The sequence below is a fragment of the Penicillium rubens genome (assembly GCF_028828025.1).
Source record: "Penicillium rubens strain IBT 27055 chromosome Unknown utg000001l_segment0_segment0, whole genome shotgun sequence".
NCBI classification, from domain to species: Eukaryota; Fungi; Ascomycota; class Eurotiomycetes; order Eurotiales; family Aspergillaceae; genus Penicillium; species Penicillium rubens.
In genome coordinates, this window is record NW_026890599.1 from 4,173,011 (window position 1) to 4,194,036 (window position 21,026).

At 49.6% G+C, this 21,026-nt stretch overlaps 6 protein-coding genes across 6 annotated transcripts; 4 read left to right on the top strand and 2 right to left on the bottom strand.

Moving 5' to 3' along the window:
• Positions 1-1,098: 1,098 nt before the first annotated feature.
• On the top strand, positions 1,099-3,427 carry N7525_001616 (putative C6 transcription factor; the record flags this gene model as incomplete). The annotated part of the gene is made up of 3 exons (XM_061211979.1): positions 1,099-1,581; positions 1,643-2,131; positions 2,207-3,427. 3 exons carry the CDS (start codon positions 1,099-1,101, stop codon positions 3,425-3,427), a joined length of 2,193 nt encoding a protein of 730 aa, XP_061071205.1.
• Positions 3,428-5,198: 1,771 nt separating this feature from the next.
• On the top strand, positions 5,199-6,961 carry N7525_001617 (carotenoid oxygenase family protein; the record flags this gene model as incomplete). The annotated part of the gene is made up of 2 exons (XM_002557734.2): positions 5,199-5,312; positions 5,363-6,961. The coding sequence occupies 2 exons, from the start codon at positions 5,199-5,201 to the stop codon at positions 6,959-6,961; spliced, it is 1,713 nt and encodes a 570-aa protein (XP_002557780.2).
• Positions 6,962-7,903: 942 nt separating this feature from the next.
• On the bottom strand, positions 7,904-10,248 carry N7525_001618 (putative chromatin remodeling complex subunit (Rsc9); the record flags this gene model as incomplete). The annotated part of the gene is made up of 3 exons (XM_002557733.2): positions 7,904-9,759; positions 9,819-10,157; positions 10,215-10,248. The coding sequence occupies 3 exons, from the start codon at positions 10,246-10,248 to the stop codon at positions 7,904-7,906; spliced, it is 2,229 nt and encodes a 742-aa protein (XP_002557779.2).
• Positions 10,249-11,367: 1,119 nt separating this feature from the next.
• N7525_001619 (uncharacterized protein) lies at positions 11,368-12,972 on the top strand (the record flags this gene model as incomplete). The annotated part of the gene is made up of 4 exons (XM_061211980.1): positions 11,368-11,583; positions 11,650-11,784; positions 11,849-12,104; positions 12,164-12,972. The coding sequence occupies 4 exons, from the start codon at positions 11,368-11,370 to the stop codon at positions 12,970-12,972; spliced, it is 1,416 nt and encodes a 471-aa protein (XP_061071206.1).
• Positions 12,973-13,533: 561 nt separating this feature from the next.
• N7525_001620 (putative C6 finger domain protein) lies at positions 13,534-16,197 on the bottom strand (the record flags this gene model as incomplete). Its single annotated transcript, XM_002557731.1, has 5 exons — positions 13,534-14,411; positions 14,471-15,060; positions 15,120-15,566; positions 15,623-15,735; positions 15,799-16,197. The coding sequence occupies 5 exons, from the start codon at positions 16,195-16,197 to the stop codon at positions 13,534-13,536; spliced, it is 2,427 nt and encodes an 808-aa protein (XP_002557777.1).
• Positions 16,198-19,203: 3,006 nt separating this feature from the next.
• On the top strand, positions 19,204-20,801 carry N7525_001621 (copper fist DNA-binding domain-containing protein; the record flags this gene model as incomplete). Its single annotated transcript, XM_002557728.1, has 2 exons — positions 19,204-19,279; positions 19,333-20,801. 2 exons carry the CDS (start codon positions 19,204-19,206, stop codon positions 20,799-20,801), a joined length of 1,545 nt encoding a protein of 514 aa, XP_002557774.1.
• Between the last annotated feature and the right edge of the window lie 225 nt (positions 20,802-21,026).

Here is a 21,026-nt window from a genome sequence, read left to right on the forward strand (position 1 = left end):
AATACATCGGAGCGTTATAGTTTCTCTTAAGGTCCTATCCACGGGTATGCCACACAGTCTATATATTGTAGATCTATACTCCGTACCGAGTACGGAGCATAGTTCTCGCCTTGGCCTTCAGCCGTGACGCACGGCTCTTGGCCCCTGATGCCGTGCCCACTCGACCCATTATTGCCACTAAGTGGCACTTAGCTCCGGGCGAACCATTCACCATTCTTTTCGAGTGAAGATCTTTATGTTATGGTTCATCGGATGCGCTGTTAACAACTCCGCGGATCTAGAACAATTTTATGAACGGATGCAATTTTATTCGACTCCATATTGTCGAGTAATTAGCTAGATGCTTTAGTACGCCGTAGTGGTATTCTAGTATATTTTGTGAGTTCTTATACCTAGCTACTTGATCGGTTTTGAACAAATTCGAAGCTATCGGTGGCAACGCCATATACGGATGTATTGTGCATTTCCTGCAGATTCAAGATGGCCTTAGGGACTTCTGCCAGTGAAGTTAATAATCAGTGGGGTCAGATATTTCGACATCTCCAATGGCTCTAGACTGCCTTGGCAGTTTGCCACATTCTGTCTACATATGTAGTTATCGAGACTCGGGAGCTCGGTAGAATCTATGATGATAACCTTGGAAGAGACATGGAGATCTGCAGATTTTTAAAGTAAAGAAATGTTGCCGAAGGGGGGGAAAGGAGCAAGATATGAATACGAAGGAAGACGGAATTTATCCGAAAAGGGAAAGTGCGGGCTAGTGGGCTATCATTGTTCTCCCTATCCGGACTCCGTATGTTGTACATACGTGCCTAATCCTAATGTAGCCGAGTTCGTACCTTGGAATCAACCTCAACGTCACTTTGTTTCTTTTTATATGCAATCGACTTGCGTAGATCATCCGCAGAGACACAACCTGCTGATTCGGCCTCTGATTGGCCAGTAACATTTAATGTGGATCGGTAGCTGGGGATGTGCAAAACCTCTGCAAAGGCCAAGGCTTGGATCTTCGGCATGGATGTACATTGTACAAACTATACAGTCCATCTCAAGTCCATCTGTCTCGTTTTCAGCTAGACCATTGGGTCAAGCAAAATAATGGCCGATCTGGTGGGCCAAGCCGGGACAACCCACTCACGGTCCTCGGCACCACGGGTCCGCCTCACCTGTGAAGCATGTCGCCAGCGCAAAGTGAAATGCGACAAGTTAAGTCCTTGTACAAGCTGCGAGAGACTAGGCCTTGTGTGTGTTCCTGTGGAACGCGCACGTCTGCCGCGCGGGCGCACGCGAAAGCCCGAGCGGATGGTAGGCTCGGACAAGGAACTATCGGAGCGAGTAGCGAGACTCGAGAAACTCCTGAAGAGAGTCGCCAATGAGCGAGATGAATTGCAGATTGTCTCGACTGGCCCTGCGCCGTCACATCCATACACACCGCATCAGTCAGCGGCAGAGGCCAGCAAGGCCAGTCCGGATAATCCGCAGGGTCAGAGTGACTACTTGCCCGGTGCGGCGCCGCCACATCTTCCTCGCCCTTCAACTGTATATGTGGGGAGTCCGTTTTGGGAGGATATCATGCAGCAGGTGAGTTTGTTAAACTTATGGCTTGCGGCTGGGATGATTTGGCTCATGTCACGATCCCTAGACCCAAGAATTGCGCAGTGTCTTGCAAGGTCGTATAGAAAACGAAGACCATGGTGTCAAAGACTCGGCATCTGGTTTTGGCACATCGCTTGTGAGCTCTGAAAGCCCTGAAGGCTTGTCGAGCTCACCCCAGGCCAGCAGACGATTATATCTTCAACCCCAAATCCGGCACAGGTTATGTGACATTTTCTTCCGTAATGTCGATCCGCTCTTCAAAATTTTACATCGACCGTCGCTACAAGCATTTATTAAAGATGGCAAGCCTTATCTTGACTATGAGCAGGATCACCAGGCGCCAGCCACCCTTGCTTCGGCTATTTATCTTTGCGCTGTGTGTACTCTTGACGAAATGGAATGCCAGTCAATGTTCAACACAAGCAAAAAGGTAATAGTCGCGGAATTCCAGCAAGAAACAGAATCTGTGCTTGCAAAGGCGGACTTTGTCACGACGAACGATCTCACTGTTCTGCAAGCTTATATTATCTCTCTGGTGAGTACGACTACATGTTTCTCGTCTTTCGCGCCCCTTCATCTTAAAACTGGGATTTAAATCTAACGGTTCTAGCTCGCCGCGCGATCTCAAGACCAAAGCCGAAGGGTCTGGACCATGTTGAGCATGGCACTCCGAGTAGGCCAGGCATTATCTCTTCACATACCCCAGCCGCCATTCACGGTACGCCCTTTTGAGCACGAGATGCGCAGGCGAGCATGGCTAGGAATCGGCGTTCTCGATGTAGCAGCCTCTCTAGACAGGGCATCCGAGCCGATGATGCAATCCACATGGCTCGATTACAACCAGCCGTCGAATATCAATGATGAGGACTTATGGTTCAACATGCCAGGGCCGATCCCCGAACACACGGAAGGCACATTTACCGACATGACGCACACTTTGGTTGTCGCAGCGGCAGTGTCCGTGACCCGTACCCTTGCATTTTCAGACATGACCGAGCCAGCCGTGACTATAATGAGTTTGCGGCAGCAAGTCGTCCACGATTTCCAACAAAAGACATCAGACCTTCTGAGGGGCTGCAGGCCCGACCTTTCAGACTTGCAGTGGTATGCGCAGAAGACAGCGGGTGTTATGGGCAGCTGGCTGCAGCTAGCGTGTCTCCGACCGCTGCAGCGAAGCTATAACTTCATACCCCCGAAAATTCAAGGGAATGCCCTCCTTAAGATCGCAGCTGATGGCCTGCAGTGGTCGCAGGAGGTATACAATTACCCAGGTGCCAGGTCTTGGCGGTGGTACGGCTCGATGTGGGTTCATTGGCACGCGTTGGCTGTGGCCCTTGCCGAACTCTGCGTCTGCAAAGATCCGGTGGTGATGTCAAAGTACTGGACCGTCGTTGACGACGTTTACCAGCGCTTGCGGCTCGTAATCGCAGACTATGAACAGGGGATGCTCTGGAAGCCTTTGGAGAGGCTGATGTCGCAGGCGAAAACGCGGAGGAATGAACTCCTCGCTATTGACCCTTCTCGCCAAGCAGTGTCTCAGTACCCTTTCGATGGCACGTCTTCCGAGTCTTACTCGAAACAACCTGAGCATCAACAGGATCTCGCAGACATTTCGCTCGACTTGAGAGACGCCGTTGATGAACCGCTAGATTCGCAGGTCACGGAAGTGCCGGCTTCCTTTGCGCCGGTGTCCTGGCCCAATGTGTGGGATGCGATGGATCTTAGTGACCCATCACTGCAGAGTGGCTCAGATGACACGGCTTGGTTGAGCTATGAGAACTTTATTGAAAATGTTTACGACAGCGCTGATTCTATTTTCTTGCCACGGTGAGAAACACATCTCCGGGAGTGAAAGGGAACCTGGTTGCATAGAAATGCCCAGGTACCATATCCAGCAGTGATGCAATGATATACATGGCTAAATCTCCACTCTTGTGTCATGATCATGAAAAAGGTACTTTAAAAGAGTTCAATATAACAATGAATGAAATAAATCTCCACCCCGGGACACCGTTCGATCGCAGGCGAATCCCTTCAGTCAAATGGTTTCACCTCGCACCCAACTCCAATTACCATATAGACTCAGCTCATATAAGTGTATGGGACATTTTGCCCACCTCTGATAGCACACGAAAGGAATGAGAGCATGGAGTGACTCAAACCCTTCAAATTCCAATGGCGCAGTTCTCAAGCAGAAAGTTCACGACACCGTCGTCTGTGCCAGAAGCACCTAAGCTGACCTCCAGGGCTGTCCGTCAATGACGTCTGTGTACCGCACCCAGGTGTTCATACCGCCAAAAACATATCGTCAGACAGTGTACATGTCATTTAGCTCGCAATCACGAGGTAATCAGATACCTGATCAACATATTGATCCCACATGGGACTGGACTCAGCTGATTATTGGCCTTTCTAATCAACCAAGAGCAAATTTCTGACGTCCAGCAATGATTTTCATATGAGGTGGATAAAGTGTCGCAGGGCCAAGGTCCCAACTTGACTCAGAGACCTTAGGGGCATCATTACTCGAACTTGCTCTTTCGACGTCCCGGGTCTCTGGTAAGGCCTGTGATGTAGATGGCAAGGGAAGCTCGTCGTCGAGGAGTCGTTGGTAAGCGCACTGCTTTGCTCTTTGGGTGCATTCCGCACACGGCATTTCCCCATTACAGGCTTTCCTGAGACTTGCACAGCTATCACAGGCACGTTTGTGTTTCCCGCCGCGCTCCGGCTCGGGGATTTCATATCCGCCTTCTACGCGGGCCTTGCACGATTTCCAATGTCTCCGTAGCACATCTCTGTGTTCTTGTCAGCATACATAACACAGAGTAACATATATCCTCGGGAGTCATGGAAGGTAACACACCCTCGGCTGAATGAAGAGCCGCAAAACAAACAGAGGTGACTCTTTACCGTGTGATCTGTAGGAAGTCATTACTATATTCGTTCGAGTTTCGTCCGAAACATACGAGTAAGGGCATGGCGTTTCATATGGTCTAATCGCTGAAAACTAGAGGAACATTCTTTACATTTCCACATCCTTGGGCCTGTTCGGGTCTCAGGTTTCTGTACTTGTCGCTTCATGGGGGGTTGGCGTCGGCTTAATACAAGGCACCGAAAATGTGGCTGCCTCAGATGGTGTGGATTTCATATAGATGATCTGCGTGTCAGAAGACGGCATAAACAGCCTTGAAGTGGGTGTATCCCGCCAAGATCCGGGTGGAACTGAAATTAAATGTGTTGGTATATGTTCATCCGTGATCAGAAATCAGTTATAGACTTGGCGCCTCAGAATGATGATGATGAGCGAGACTCGGTAATTCGACGTTGGCGATTGGCGAAAAGGGAGAAGTCGGTTGTGAAATTCAGCCCGTCGCGATTCCCCCGCCAATGACGAAGACAAAGACCAGGCGCAGTAAATGGGCTGTTTTCTTTCACAGTAAAGTGTTCAAAGAATATATAAAGGGTGAATTACCAAGATGGTCAATTTGCTACCTAGGCAGTCAAGTAAATCAGATTGTGAAGACGAAAAGAGGCAAAGAGGAAAAGAACAAAAGGTACTGACCTGAAACGTCAGGCAACAACATCAACCTGAACAAACGCCCATGTCAACACAGTTCAATCACATCAAAAACATGTCGTCTATTGGCCGAGACTCAACAGCCAGAGAGAATGGTATGAGCGGAGATCATTATAACAACTGGCCCAACGACAAGGGTGTAAGTAAAATCATAGACACCTCGAACTATACATACTAATCCCTGCATAGTTCGATCCTGAATACGAACAGCGTGACCCCGTCGAGCTCTCTGTGGTAGGACAGATTCCTGCTTACGCTGCTGGAATCCTGTATCGAACAGGTCCAGGCAAAAGTCAGCTTGAAGTTGATAATGGAGAAACACTACGACTCTCTCACTGGTTCGACGGATTTGGTCAAACCCACCGTTTCCAGATCTTCGCACCAGAGAACTCCCATGCTTCACCCCGGGTTTTCTACAACTCTCGCTTTTCTACCGACGACCTTATCGAACATGCAAGAAAGACGGGATCTCTGGACGAGATCAGTTTCGGACAGAAACGCGATCCTTGCAAGAGCGTCCTGGGAAAAGTCCAGACTGAATATCTCCCGCAGCCGACTCCGTCGAGTAGCAACATAAGTGTCACTCTTTCAATTAACGTCCCGGGCCTCGATCCCAGGCCCGATGAGTTGGCTTCTCGCTGGGGTGATTCCCAGGGAATCCGGACTCTCTATGCGAAGACCGACTACAATGCCTTCAAGAAGCTCGATCCAGAAACCCTGGAGCCCATCGGCATGGCCTCGCAGATTATTCTGCACCCTGAACTTTCGGGACAACGCTCTGCATCTCATGCCCGATCTGATCCTATTACCGGAGACATGTTCAACTATAATCTCACCCTAGGATCAACCTGTACATACCGTGTTTTCGGGGTCTCGGCTTCAACGGGGAAGACGACAATCCTAGCGACCTTCCCCGCAACACCAGCTTATCTCCACTCCCTTCTCATCACCGAGGACCATGTTGTGCTGTGTGTGTGGAACGCACATATCAATCCACAGCTGTTGGACTCCTCGTTCATGGATTCAATATTGCCAACAGACCCAAGTCAGCCGGCAGTCTGGTATGTCATTGACCGTAAGCACGGCAAGGGGTTGATCGCAATATACGAAAGCCCTGCATTTTTTTGCTTCCACACGGTTAACGCATGGCTCGAGCCCTCAAAGGAGAATCCGGCGGAGATGGATATCGTTGCAGATATTGTCAGAACCGACAACTCTAAATTCTTGGAATACGTCTATTACGAGAACTTGATCTCTTCGTTGGATACAGCCAAGACCTTCCAAAAGAAGAGAGATGATTCTTTCCGAACATCCTTTACCCGGTTCCGCCTACCTGCCGTGCCTTCCACGCCATGCACCGATCCTAAGAAAGCAGTAATCGAGTGGTCCCTTTGCAAATCGTTGTCGCCTGAGCTGCCAACTATGAATCCGAAAAGAGTCACTCAGAAACACCGATATGCCTACGCTGTGACCTTCCGTGGAGAAGCAACTCTGACGGACGGTATCATGAAGCTGGATTGTGATACCCAGCAAGTCCAGCTCTGGGCATGTCATGGCCAATCGCCCGGTGAGCCCATTTTCGTGGCTAACCCCGAGGGCACTAGTGAGGATGATGGTGTACTTCTTAGCGTGGTTCTCGATGGGATGCGTGGCAAGAGTTATTTGCTCTGTCTTGATGCTCGTAACTTGTCGGAGCTTGGCCGAGCGAATGTCGATGGAGCTGTTGGGTTTGGATTCCATGGACAGCATGTTCCGACTGTGGGTGGAATGCCTACAGGTGACTACTAAGTATGAAGTTCTTTTTCTGATATTGTTACTGTTATTACATGGAATGCCACCTGTTACATTCTATAGTCTAGTCTTATCTTCTTAGCTTTCTCAACCCTCAAATTGACACCATGCATTTCGACGTCCCCGTATAAATATCCCCATTACTGTTGATGTACAAACTGACATCTATTTTCAATCATTTCCGAACCGCAATCCTTTCCCATGGTCTTTTGGAAGTTTATGCATAGATCCCATTAGTTGACTTGGGAGCTGAACAATGCCCTAAGATGACATCAACTCCATCTCCATCTCCTTTTCGCAAATATCATTCCTTATAACGACTTATTCCAATAAGACCTCCAAAATGGCATCCCCAGGCAAAAACAACATCTCAATCCTTCTAGCAACGGTGCGATCAAGCCCAGACCCAATAACCTACATATGTACGTCTTTCTTACAACCAAGTCCCCCCTCCACTCACTACCCCTCTCGACATTCCAATGCTCAATCTCGTTGTCTAGGTTTGTTTTTCCTGAATAGATATACATACCTAAGTAAGAAAAGGGAAGCAAACGACAAAAAAAGTGAATTAAACCCCGAGCCTCGGTATACTAACTAGTTGAATCTCGAATTTCTATCTTAAGAGACGCCGGAAAGATCAGACATCAACCACCCCATACCCATGCCCAGGTAGTAATGCAACTCCACTCTGCGGGGGCCTTTTGTGCGCGAACTTAGGCTGAGATCAAAGCGACAAGTCATTAAAAATAAAGCAGAAACAAGAAAACACCGCCAATGTGGCCCGGGCTCTTAGATATTGTACATTTAGACAAGATGGAGGACCTGGGAACCAGAAAGACAGCGAGAACACGAATAATCAGGGTATTAATCGTACAGAGATATTGATTCATGAGAGAAGAAAAAAGAGGCAGTTGCGACGGAAAACATGTAATGGGAAATTCAATAGTCTACCTCTTTCTCGATCACCATGATTAACTCGGTAAGCTCCTTGCGCAGCGCACGATTTCGGTCCCAGACTTCGACGATCTTGGGGCGCTGGCTCGTGAAGCACGCCTTCTTCCAGGGAAGTCCACCGTATTTAGACGTGGTCCGATTCGGCAGGCCTCGGGCGATGTTGCGCAGCACCAATGCAGCTTTATAGGCCACGCCGAATGGCTCGCCCTTTTCATTGATGGGAGTATCCATATAGTACCATTTGCGGACGATGCGCTCTTGGAGAACCGCACGCTTGGCGCTCGTGGGCTGTGCGCCTGCGGGGCGATCTTCGGGCAAATGGGACGAAACGTGGCCAGCGACCATGGATGTGTTGGCGCTGGGCCCAGAGGCTCGGAACCGTACACAGTGGTCCCATTGACACGTGTGGATGGGCGTCTCTGCGGGATCAAGCTTATACTGGCCGGGAGTGTCTGTGGGTTCCAGGTTCATGTGGTCGCCGAAAACGTGGTTCCGGAGATCTGTCGGAGATGTGAATGCACGCTGGCACATCTTTGAAGGCTTTGAGTTGTCCGCCCATCTGCAGTAGGAGTAAGGGAAGCCTTCAAATGTGTGGGCAGTTTCTAAAGGTCGAATGCCCTTGATAATGAATTTGGTGGAAGTGCCAGGGCCGTTGATGACCTGTGCTTGGGCGTTCGTGAACGTGTTGCTGACGTTCTTGATGAACTCTGCAGCGGGAAGAACGCCCCCTCCAGTGACACGGGGATCTGCAAACCGGCTTTGGTAGGCTTGCCATAAAGCGATCTGTGTGATCTCGCATTCTGCATCCTCAATGAAGCAGCAACGTAGCCATTGGGAGCTGCGTTCCGGCTCAGAGAGTTCCATGAGCTTTTCCAAAAGCTCAGGGGATACACGAGGGATGTCAGTGGGTGGGGGTGCGACCTTCTCTTCCTGAAGAACGGTTTCCTTTTTGGTAGGCCGTGCTTCATAGGTGAGAAGTGCGATCATGCGAGGAACAAAGACGATTGGGAAATTGAGGACATCCATCAGTGTCTCGATATTGTCATGACTGAGCGTGTATTGATACCAAAAGTCCAATGCACCACTCAGAATATCCTTGTCGAGGTCAAGAAGCGTGTGATAGTACATCTGCTGGAGAGTCGGTTTGGTCAGGGTCTCCATGGCCCGGTTTGCATCCGCATCATCCAGCTCAGTGCCGAAATGTGTCAAGGCCCACAGGGACCGCACGACATGGGCGCGGTCTGGGGAGTCAAGGCAATGCACCAAAGAAATCCACAATGGATCTTCAGGATCAGTTCGCAAGAACTTGGTGACCTCTTCGGCGATATCTAGTGCGTCATTTTTGATTTCATCCAGTCGAGGTTGATTGGGAGCATTGATCAAGATAACCAAGAAGTCCCGTAGTAGACCATTTGCATAACGCGACACATAAAACGCGTTCTCCTTCAGGAGTACCATGTTTCGCAACACTAACGTGGCCTCTTTGATGTTTCTCAGTCGATGATTGAAGTCGTAGGTCTCAAGGCTGTCGTCCGGGAGGTTCACTGGGATTTTACTAATTTTGTCCAGGATATCCCGGGTGCCATGTAACGAATTGAGCACGTTGACACGGTCAATCGGCTTCCGAGGATCGTACTGGAATTCCCACTTCACCCCCGTGCAGAGTTGTGTGATGTCAAGTGCTTTCTGCATCAAAGTTTCCGCAAGCAAGGGAAATCCTTCGAACTTGAATTTATCCCATCGTTGATTTGAAATTTGTACCAGGTGGTACAGCGCAAAGTCGACTTCATCCGGGATACCTGACTGCAGACCGTAATGGGCACGTTTGTAGATGTGGTCCGCTAAATGAGACAAGACCATCAGTATTTCTAGCCGATCCATGGATGAAGGGGAGACTTACTCCTTGGAACCTCAAGATATCTCAGTGGGAAATAAGGGTCGTAATAATCCAACTGCCGGGGCATTTTCGAAGGGTCACGCATATGGGAAAATATGGCCGGGCGGTTCCCTGGGGTTGGGACTTCCCTCGTCGACATGGGAACCTGTCGATTGTCTTTCCCTTCCCAGCTATCTACCGTGAACTGCGCGCTTTGGGGATTGGCGGCCGGATTGACGTTTACATGATGGGGGCTAGCTGGTGGTTGTGGTGACGTGAGTCCATGATGAATGTGTGATCGACGGGCAGGAGTTGTATCGGGGATGAAGGGTTGGTTGACTTTTGGAGCATGGCGTAAGCCCTCTGTGGGTGGCATTAGTATAGGTACCACGCCTGTCGGCTGAGAGATGGTAGTCTTACGTCGCAGTGAGGTGCGAGGGGTAGAGGCAGACATGGTGCTGCTGAAGGAACGCGACAGCGTTGCGCCGTTCACGTTTTCGAATGCACGTGTGGTTCCGTCCTTGCAGCGGATGAGATTGACAAACTTGACCTCGAGAATTCGAGGGACAATCGGGGACAAGACCGTCCAGTCTCAAGATTGAAAACTTTGAAGACACGCCTCGAGGGATGCTGCCCTTGATACGCCTTTATTTGCGAGCCAGTCGAGCAGGAGAAATTGCAGGGGTGTGAAACTCGCGACAACGTGCGGCTTCCAAGGTCGGAGTGTAAAGGCGATACAACGTTGATTCTGACCGAAAGAGGTGATAGCGACGGTCAGTGGTTGTGACTCGGCTTGAGTCGCAAGTTTCGCGCGTTCGAACGTCGGAGCACTGGATGCGATGGTGAAAAGAGCAAAGTGCTACTTTGCTCAGCAGCAACGGCAGCTCTAAGGCAGTAGTAAATTTGCGCGTAGGTAATCAAAACCAGCGATATGTTTCAAAAGTAAAATATTCGTCAATGCCTTGCGGCCCTGGAGGGCTAGAGCTGGGCTTGCGATCAACGGCACTGATCAGCCAAAAGTCCGGGCTTCTCCAAGGCGCGTTGCCGGATTATCGGTTGTTCCCGTTGATGACTAATGAATGCCATGCCCGGGATATATTGATGCCTCAGGCTGTCACATTCTTCAATTGTACAAAGAGACAATAGAGACAATAGACATAATAGACCCATTCAGTCTGTCCTGATGTGCTTTATACACACCTTTCAGTCCGAGATGCCCAATAAACAGAGATGGAGGACTTTGGTTGATCGACTGGTCAACTGCAGAGAGTAGCGTCTTGAGGAACCCAGTCATATCTTTGGCAGTCCCAACATGACTTCTAAGAGTTTGATATTACGAGATGAAATACAAGGCATACGTTCTTACCACATAGATCCAATTGCACTCTACTTAGAGGTGAGAATAGGGTGGGCAATTCAAATAACAGTGGGAGTGCTGACAGAGAGCTCTCTCGGTCAATCTCGCCCTCACCACAAAGTTCATTCCACTAGACACCACGCACATTCTTCATCTATATCATACCATGGCCATTTCCTGAGACTTCACTCTTCTTGATTGTTCTAGATCTATAAGATGCAGCATCTGCAGCCAGCCATCCCTCCCCAGGTCCTTCGTCTAGCCATCGCCAAGTTCTCCCATACAACCACTACCATCGACCATGTCGGTCCACTGACCTGGAATCATGTCCCTGGAAATGGAGATCTGGCTTGCATATTCGAGAAGTTCCTCGATTCGGGGTCTGTGCCATCGAGGATGATTCAGAAAGTGGTTCGAGGTGGTGGCATCCTGGTACATACTCACGCATAAAGCTTGACACAAGTCAGTAATGCTGAACATCCGGGTCGTCCAATTTAGGAGCAGCTTGATCTCGTATTTTTTACTCGCATGGCACGAATGCAGGCCCAGCTTATTCCACCCCCAAGGTCGCACTTTGCTGTCGTCGTGAAGTCGCCTTGTCTTGCAGTCAAGTATCCTCATGGTGGAACACATGTGTGTATACTCTGTACCAGACATAACTGCAGTGATCCTAACAAAATCTACTTATATTCCGCAGATTCGTCGGTTTCAGATCAAGTTTACTACCGAGCATGACTACTTCATGGCCTTGGCTCTTCTAGGCGAAATCAACTGTCCACTGACAGAAGGGAAGATACCAGCACCAGCAATACAACGATTTCCTTCGGTGTCATCATGGACATCGGGCCATCTCTCCTTCATTGCCCCCAGAACTTCAAACACGGCGGCCACATCAACTGGCAGCAATGGAGTCCACTTTTACCCCACGGGAGCCTTAGGGTCTGGAAGGACAAGTATGTAACGATTCCTCTGACCACCGCTCGAGTAGCTATCTCACATTTTGCTTCGGTAGCACCAATTCGAGCATCATCTCCTGCCACCACTATTTCACACCTTGTATCCGGACCTGTACCAGCTCCCAACCCCCCATGTCAAAGCATGGAACCGATAGATTCGTCTCAACCACTGCATGCATCTACTCTCGCACACATGTCAAACAAAGAACCGGAGCCACCAAGCTCCCAGCTTTCTACCATATCTGCAATTCATGACGTCGACCAGTTAAACCAGATGCTCCCTCCAAAGAGAGACCTGCCATTCTCCAAGCCAACTGCGAGAAAGCCGAGAGCTGCAAGCTTGACTCGAACAACACAGAATCATCCCCGGTCAGCTCCACCAAGTTCTCAACCAACTGAGACAGTCAAGGATCCAGAACCTCATCTATGCCGTCTCGAGGTCGAGCCTAATAATTATTCTGCTTTGCCCGAATCCGATTCCCAACCCTTGTCCCAAACAAATCCTTGCCCGGAAGCAAGTCAGCGATCAGTGCTTTATGAAGAGCCTCCTGCTTCGCAAAACACAGCTCCGATCTGCGAATCCGCCGAAGAGCCATCCCAAATACCCAGCATTCAGAACGCATCGGATGCACAGAATAACCAAACTAGCTCGAACTCCAACCACAACCCTGCCAGCAAGCCAAACGATAAGGCCCCGGCCCTGACAGAAGACCATCTTTCGCGGTATCTATCTTCACCAACGGCTGAGCGAATTGCTTTCCTCGAGAACTGGATGTGCGAATTGATCGATGATGACAAATTTATGACTCTATGTGAGGACGTAGATGGAACATGGAGGCGCTTTGCATTCGGACAAAGGCAGTGAAGGATGAGCCCTTGCTATTCGCTTATTCTCTGGGATATTATATCTTATTTCATATGTTATGTCATATCATGCCATGTCATATCTTGACATGTGAAGGAATGCGACTCAATATATCCATTTAGTAATTGACCCTAACACAGAGGAAGATCAAGCGACAAACTGGAAAAGCGACGCATCGTCGATATCTTCAACGCGCTGCACCTCTGCATAACTAGCTTTGAGAACATTGACTTTATAGTAGAAAAGGCCATCATTCAAAGCAAACATAGTTGACAAACCCTTCGGAACCAAAAGAAAACCCTCTTGCGGCTATATCCGATAGTGTAATGGAGCATGTGTATGTGGTATGTAAACGAGATATTCCATTCAAGGGCTAGATCCCCTAGGTAGGACTACAGCATAAGACATAAGAGACAAGATTGAAACGTGGGCCAGAGAGAAGCCCGGCGGACGCAAATATTACATAAAGAGAAATAATTTCTGACAGGCCTTTTTTGCTGAGACAAAAAGTAGACAACATAAAGATTAAGTGGAGAAGACGAGGCTTGATCGCGAAGCAAACTAACGTGTGCGACGGTAGATCAACCCAGAGAAGACATTCAGATAACCCTCCTTAGTGAGCATAGTGAAATCAACAACAACACGACCCGACCCGCCCTGCGGCTGGGTCAACTGAGGAGCAAGATTCTGCTCCGCTTCGCCCTGTTCATTAGAAAGACCCGGTGGCGGCGTAGACGGCGCATTCTGACCAACAGAGCCCTCGGCGCCTACAGCAAGATCAGCAAGGTGCTGGAGAGAACGCTGCTCATTGGGGCCCATCACAGGCTGCTGGGACTTGGCAAGCCCGCCGATCTCAGCTTCCTGTAGCTGGGTCTCCTGGGACTTGATACGGCGCCATTCGAGGAATATGCGGATCTTGGCGTCCCATTCCGGGGTGCCGAAGATATTGTCGAATTCGGAGCCCTCTGCTGCGCGCTTGGAGCGGCGGTCGAGGATCTCTTCGACTTTTTCGAGGGTGGCCCAGCATTCGTTTGCGTGTTCTGGGAGAACGGTCGCCTCGAGAAGAGTCATTGAGGCGAGGGCGAGACTGTGCAGATCGAAAGGCGATGGGAGGCGGGATTGCATGGTTGACTTGTGCATCTCGTTGATTACCTCCTGCGCGCAGAAGATGATCTCGTACGGACTGTATACGAAGACGTGGCGCTTGATGAGCAAACGGACGGTCCAGTAGAGTTGTGCTTGGAGGCTCTCGTAAAGTGGGCGAGTAGTAGAGTTCTCGGGTAGTTCGTGGATCTGGAATATGTCCTCCATCTCCGCTAGACGCTCCAGGGATGATACTAGGTTCGCGCCGATGATGCGACCCAGGCCGGAGTTAGTCTGGCAAACGTTGTGGTCGACATTAGCCAGAGTGACCATCTCCGAGAGGAATGTCGAGTAAGCTGGTGCGAAACAAGTCAGTGAAATAGCACAAGTATAAAGTAAGGAAGGTTAAACATACACGCAATTCCGGTTGTAATTTGACCAACCACCCTTTCATCTTCACGGCCGCCAATCTCATGACCACCCAGGACGGTGGCGTCTGCTACACTGATAGCGTACCACCGGGCCAAGATGACGAGAGACACCCAGTTGCGCCGGGTGAGATTGGCATCCGAGTCGACATCAGGATCCACAGATCGCTTGTTCTTCAGCTGGCCTTGGCTCTTGGCCAAATCATATCCGAGCTTGTTGGCTGCTTGGACCAGGCTGCCCTTGGGGACACCATCTTTCAGAACGAAATTATCCGGTCCACGAGTGTCACAGTCGATAATCATCAGCAAAAGAGACTGAAGCCAGATAAGGTTGACAGGCGTTGTGTGGACAATCAATGGCTGGCGGGTGTGGAACATGAGGAGATCCTGAGCATTATCAAAGCCATTAATCTTCTCGAAATTGCCCGCCACGCGAGACATGTCAGTTCGAGTGGCGCTGTACAACGCATGGCAGAAGATTTCCTGTGCCTCGCGGTTGCATTGATGCAAAAGCTCCAATGTTCGCTCCTTAGTGTGGGGAAGAATCGGCAGAAGGGTGTGGATCTTATGATAATAGCTGCAATCCGGTGTCAGGTGGGGTTCTCACATTTACGGGGGTTTACACAGTGCACTTACGCATCAAGAGCCCCTTCATCCAGAGTCACTGGTGTCATGTCATCATCACCGTCATGCTTTGGCAAATCCGTCATCTCAAGACCGCTTGGTAGATCGTTCTCATCGCCCGTCGGGTTCCAGAACAAGTTGCCAGGTTTCGGTGCGCTACCGCTGGCGACGGCTGGGTTGTACGGGTCTGCCGCTGTCTCAGACGTGTCGAAGGCATTCTGCGATACGCGGGCGTTGAAAGAAGGCTGCGCGAACGAGGAACTAGGGAGACCTTCGAAGACCGAGTAAGTCCTCTTGCGATTGCCCGAGGTCGATTCCACCGGCGATGCGAAATCCTGGTACCCTCTTGGTAGCCCCGACACCTCGTTCATGGACTGGTATGGCACATCAGGCTGGACTATCCCCGGTTGCATCTGGTTCTCTAAGGTATGGAGTCGCTCGGCGAGTTCTTTGATGTAACTGTGTCTCTGTTAGCACTGGCGGTTCTCGCAGCGGCGCATTTGTTTTTTTCCTACCCTTTACTGGGACCACGCTTCATCGGGACGCGACTGAACTGGCACACAACGCCGAGGCGTCTGCAGTTGGAGCAGGTTTCAAGGCCGGTTTCGGAGCTCGCATCGCATCGGACCTGTACAAGAAAACGCGTCTTAGCTTCGAGGTTCACAATCGCGTTCGACGGGAGTTGTCATACTTTCTTTCGCCGACACTCGTCGCAAGCCCTTGAGATCTTGGAACGTTTGCGCGCACTTTGTTCGCCGTAGCTCAAGTCGTGATTAGGGTCGACGCCAACCTGTTGACTCGGAGGGAACTGGAGCATGTGCTGGTGCTGGTGTTGATCCTCCGAAGAGGTGCGACCCATGTCGGCAGCATTGGAGGAACCCAAGACCATCGACTGGCCATGGTGAACACCGTTGCTTGTTTCGCCAAGACCTGGACCAGAGGCATCGCGCGAAAGTTCCGCGGACAGCAATTCGTCGGTGGTCATTTGGCGGTTGCCATAGTACGAGGGTACACCTTGGGCCATCTGCGCACCGTTAGGAGACGGGTAAGAGGGCGCCGGAGGCATGTCAGACTGCTCGCGAGAGTTCATCGCGTAAGATTAGACCAAAACACCTCAGAAAATGATGGGTTGTGGACAAAGCGGGCCTCCGGGGGATGGAGGGAAGATAGTGTAGGACGCGAAGTGCAAGAGGTGAAGTTTTAACTAAAATTTCGCGGGGGGGGGAGATTTTCAAGGGGGCTAGCGCCGAGAGCGCCGCATTAAGCAACAACATTTGTAACGGAGGATTCATTTGAATTAGATATTATTTTGAAGCTATATACAGTTGTTTACTTCCCCGAGTCATTTTTTGGATGATCGCACGGAGGACGGCCTTTCGTTTCTGCGTGTCGAACGGATTAATACTATTTCCCCTTCGGCTTCGGATGAACTACGTACACTTACACTTTCAACATTCCAGTTAGGTACTTTCAGATTCACATACGTGATGCTCATATCATCTGGGCTTAGTCTAGCTGTTGACTTGGTTTTGACCTTTACAATTTTTCCGTGCCATTGTTCTACGTTCTACAGAGATTATCCATGCAAATTTCTACACTGTCGATGTTTAGCATGTACCTACACCCCCGCCAGTACCGCCACTCTATAAGGGCGCTCAACGTCCTGTCAACCGCCCGTGGGCCCCAGAGAGTATTAATCATGCCTTTAAGCCAGCAAATGACATTGGACTATTCAGTACATGCTTTGTCTGGCTGATATTATTGTCACCTTTTCGATGTCACATGACCTACTCCGTAGAGTCGCAGATGATGTTTCCCTACGGCACATAGTACTTGATTAATCTACCCATTCACCTATTGTCACTCTGTTTTATATCTTAGTTTTCGATGCCCACAGAATGGGATAGATAAGGCTACACTATTGGCCGTGGCAACATTCAGGAGCTACCCAACGTCTATCGGACAAACAGTCTGAGAAAGTAATGAATGGTTTGCGCCTAGGCTTGGATTAAATATCCGGCCTCATCTTCGCTAAATGCAAGACGCCATCTTAATACAATATACTTTTGTCCAAGCGTACTTCTTACATAGTGTTATACATACTTGGTATCATCATTATCGATGAGATAGGCGCCTTTCCCTTTCAGGAAACACATATTAATCACCGAAAGGGCCGTCTCACCGGCTTTTGCATCTGTTGTAGTTACATAAACCGAAATTCTTGGCTTTCCAAGGTTGGCTCGAGAAAACTGTTAGAAATTTCCTACTCCGTAGTCTCGTAGCGAGGCGGCTGTACTCCGTAGATCATCATAATATGAATTTGGAATTTATGACGATATGGCTCTTACCATACATTCCTAATATACTTCGATGTTGCATATATATACTAGGTATAACTGAATATTCCTTCCATTAGACCAACCTTATAACTAGGAAGAATATAAAAATGAGAGAGACCATAATTTAAAGATATAATATACAACATACGTAAAAGGATGAATGAAATCCTCCAGAACCCACACCACGATAATTGGCAAAGAACGACGCAGATCAGGGCCCCAAACTCTCACTGCAGGCCGCCCGAAGCAGGAACACTGACGCCATCGGTCCACTTTCTATGGCATGCATTCGGTATTGTACTTGTATGTATCGGTACCTAGGTAACTATTAGGATGTAATTTTGCGACACCTACGTGGACTTCTTCCACTGGATGCTTTTCTCTTTGGGCTTTTGCAGATTTCTGTCCACGGGGTGCCAAGGACATGTCATTAGTCACTTTAATAAGGAAAACATTGAACTTACTCCCTACAGGGATTATGGAATGTTCTTTGCCAATGTGTGTTGTACCTGGCTCACACCCCTGAAACATGATCTCTCATAGATTCAGCCCCAACCCCAGCAACCGTCACACGGGACACACCATGTTCCTATTTATACGGAGTACGGAGTACTGAGTACTGCGTATGAGTTGTCAAGATCGGGATGTGCGGCCCCAGATTTTAGATCCATATTTTCCTAGTGGGGTGAGTTCGTTAAGGCTTGACCTCCAAATTTTGGTAAGGGAATTTCCATGCAGTGGCCAGTTCAGTTGCCACCCTATATACATGGTTGGGGCTGCCACTTTGGGCATTGAGAAAAAGTCAAAGTTTTAGATGAAAAAAAAAAAAAAGGGGAAGGAAAATCAAAGACAAAAAGAAGCAAATCCAAATCCAAATTCTCATGTGCGTTTTAAAACCCTAAGCAGTGATGGTTCCTGTGGAGCTCCCAGTCCTTTGGAGGACTTGGAAGAATCCCAAGCCTTGGAGGGTTGACCTTTTTTAGTCAAAGAACCTTGGAAGCATAGAATATTTAGTAATAGTAAAAGTTATTGACTACTTTGAGCCAATTCCAAGGTTGCTACTAGAATATTTAGTCATAGGACGGTTAGTACGGTTAGTTTACATATTATCTTCTATGCATACAACATATATGAGTAAATAAAAGCAGTAAAAGCGCAGTAAAAGTACAATACAAGTTATGTACGGCCACCAGTAAAGACCAGTGGCGCAACGAAAATCCTCGTTCCATACGTTATTAACGGCTGGCTGCCCGCCCTCCTTCCTCTTCTCTTTTCTCTTCTTCATTGCGTGTCCAACGTCTTCTTTTATCGAACGCTTTTTATCTTGGCCGCCACTACCGGTACTTGGTGTCCTGTCTAACGGCCGGCGCCAAACGGTGCGTAGGCTTGGTCCCCCTCTCCCCTCTCTATCTCTCTTACTCTCCGATCCCTGACCACCCTCTACCTCGCGAGATACCCCCTTTGGATTTTCCGATCTTTCTTTATGCTTTTCCAATCGAAGACAGTCCAGTGGCTTTGAACAGCATCTTACACTGCTAGTCCGGCGTTCTGTGAACTCCCGCATTGGGACCCTCGACTATACGATTATACCCTTTTGTTCATCTTGTTCTACTCGGACCTCGTCGAAGGAACCGCCAATCGCCTTGACGGCTTGATATCCCGGTCTCTTCAACCGATCTCTCTTATTTCAATACTCTGATCTTCTCTGATATCCCTCGCGCATAATCGCATGTGTACCTCCCAGTAACACCGCAGCGATGCTCATCGACGGTGAAAAGTATGCTTGTGAGGCTTGCGTCCGGGGTCACCGAGTCAGCAGCTGTCATCACAGTGGTATGTCAATGCTTGCGCTCTTTCCCGGAATATCTATGCTAATCCCCCCTTAGACCGCCAATTGACCCACATCAACAAAAAAGGTCGCCCAGTCTCTCAATGTACTCACTGTCGCGGCCTACGCAAGTCTCGGACAACTCACACCCAGTGTGATTGCGGCGAAAAGAAGAAGAAGGAAGACTGCCATAGCGGCGTTTCTCACGGTCGCTGTGGTTGCTGTCATGGCCAGCGCTGCATTTGTGCACTCAAAAAGGAACACCTAGATCCGGTGCCTGAGACCGGTCTTCCCTTCTCTCCGCCTCCGCCTCCGATTGAGACCCCACGGAAACCTCCTCTTACGTCTACCAAATCTGAATCGACGCTCACGATTTTCCGCGACGGTCATCATAAACCCGCTCACAAGCATAATGACATGGCCCACAAATGTGGATTGCCTTATACGATCCCACGATCGCATACCATCCATCACCCAACTGACTTACACCGTCGGTCAGTGGATCATTTGCCGCTAGGCCAGTCGACCTTTATCAAAGAACCTCTTACCCTGTCCGAATTCCCTACCTCACAACACACGTCGCAGAATGGTTCTCCCAATAGCGCGCATACTTCGGGCGCGGAAGACGATTTGAATCCTGCTCCTCTCGATCCCTCATACCTCGACAACTTCGTTACGCCAGCACCTCCTGCTCCATCATTAGACCGGCCTCATGATACAACGTCAAACCCGTTATCTGCCTCTGCAACCGTGGACAAATTCCCTCTGGATCAGATTGTCACCAGTGTTCCTCCACTTGACGTCTCCTCTTTCGCCTCCTTCCCGACAACAAGCACCAATTCTCCGATCACCTGCATGGCATTCCAAGAACCTTACCAAGAATGTTATTTCACTTCCCCAGACTCGGACATGCCCCTGGGGTCTGCTGGTATCGGTGCTCCCTCGGTCGATTGGTCAAGTTTCCCCCTATACTCCGATGTGGCTGCCGCAACCAGCACCCAAGCTCCTTCATATGCCAGCTTTGATTACACCGGGTATCCCTCTGGTCTTCCACCGCCATCATCATCCGGGGATATTTCGGAAGGTGATGAGTTTGGACCGCTTCCGGGTTTGGGTCATGCTGGCAATGACATGCACGATCTGCACAGCGTGAGCGAAGCATCTGACATGGACCATCTCCGCGTCAGCTCTGCATCCTCATTGGCTGGTCTCCCTCAGACGCGTCTCCTGTCGTCCAATGAGCTGGACTCGATCAACATCGATGACTTCCTGAAGTCGACTAATGAGTCCACCGCTGCGCTCGAGCACCAGCTGCAAGCCGGCATGACTGCGGAGCCGAAATCGGTCCCTGCGCAGGATATCTACGCCATGACGCAGATGCCAGCCTACAAGCCCATGACGTCGGCCCCGATGAACAAGGCTCCCTCGCCGCCGTCGGACTCCGTTCCTATCTGGCCTGGTCTGTTCGATGCTGGTTCCACCCCGCCCATGGACGACAACTTCTTCCAGCAATCCTGGGCCCAGTAAGAACCAGTGGTGCCCATTTCTCCTTGCTTATATTCTCTTCCTCCTATACTTCTTTTGTCCTGGGGCTTGCTCTCTTGCGGCAATCTACCACCACCTCCACCCGTCTTCATGACCATGATGAGAGATGATGATAAATGCCTGATTTGTCTTGTTCCATTAGCCAGTCTAGATTCCTTCCTTGATAGCCATTCAATCTAGAGGGGTTTGCGATTTGGAACCTTGCAC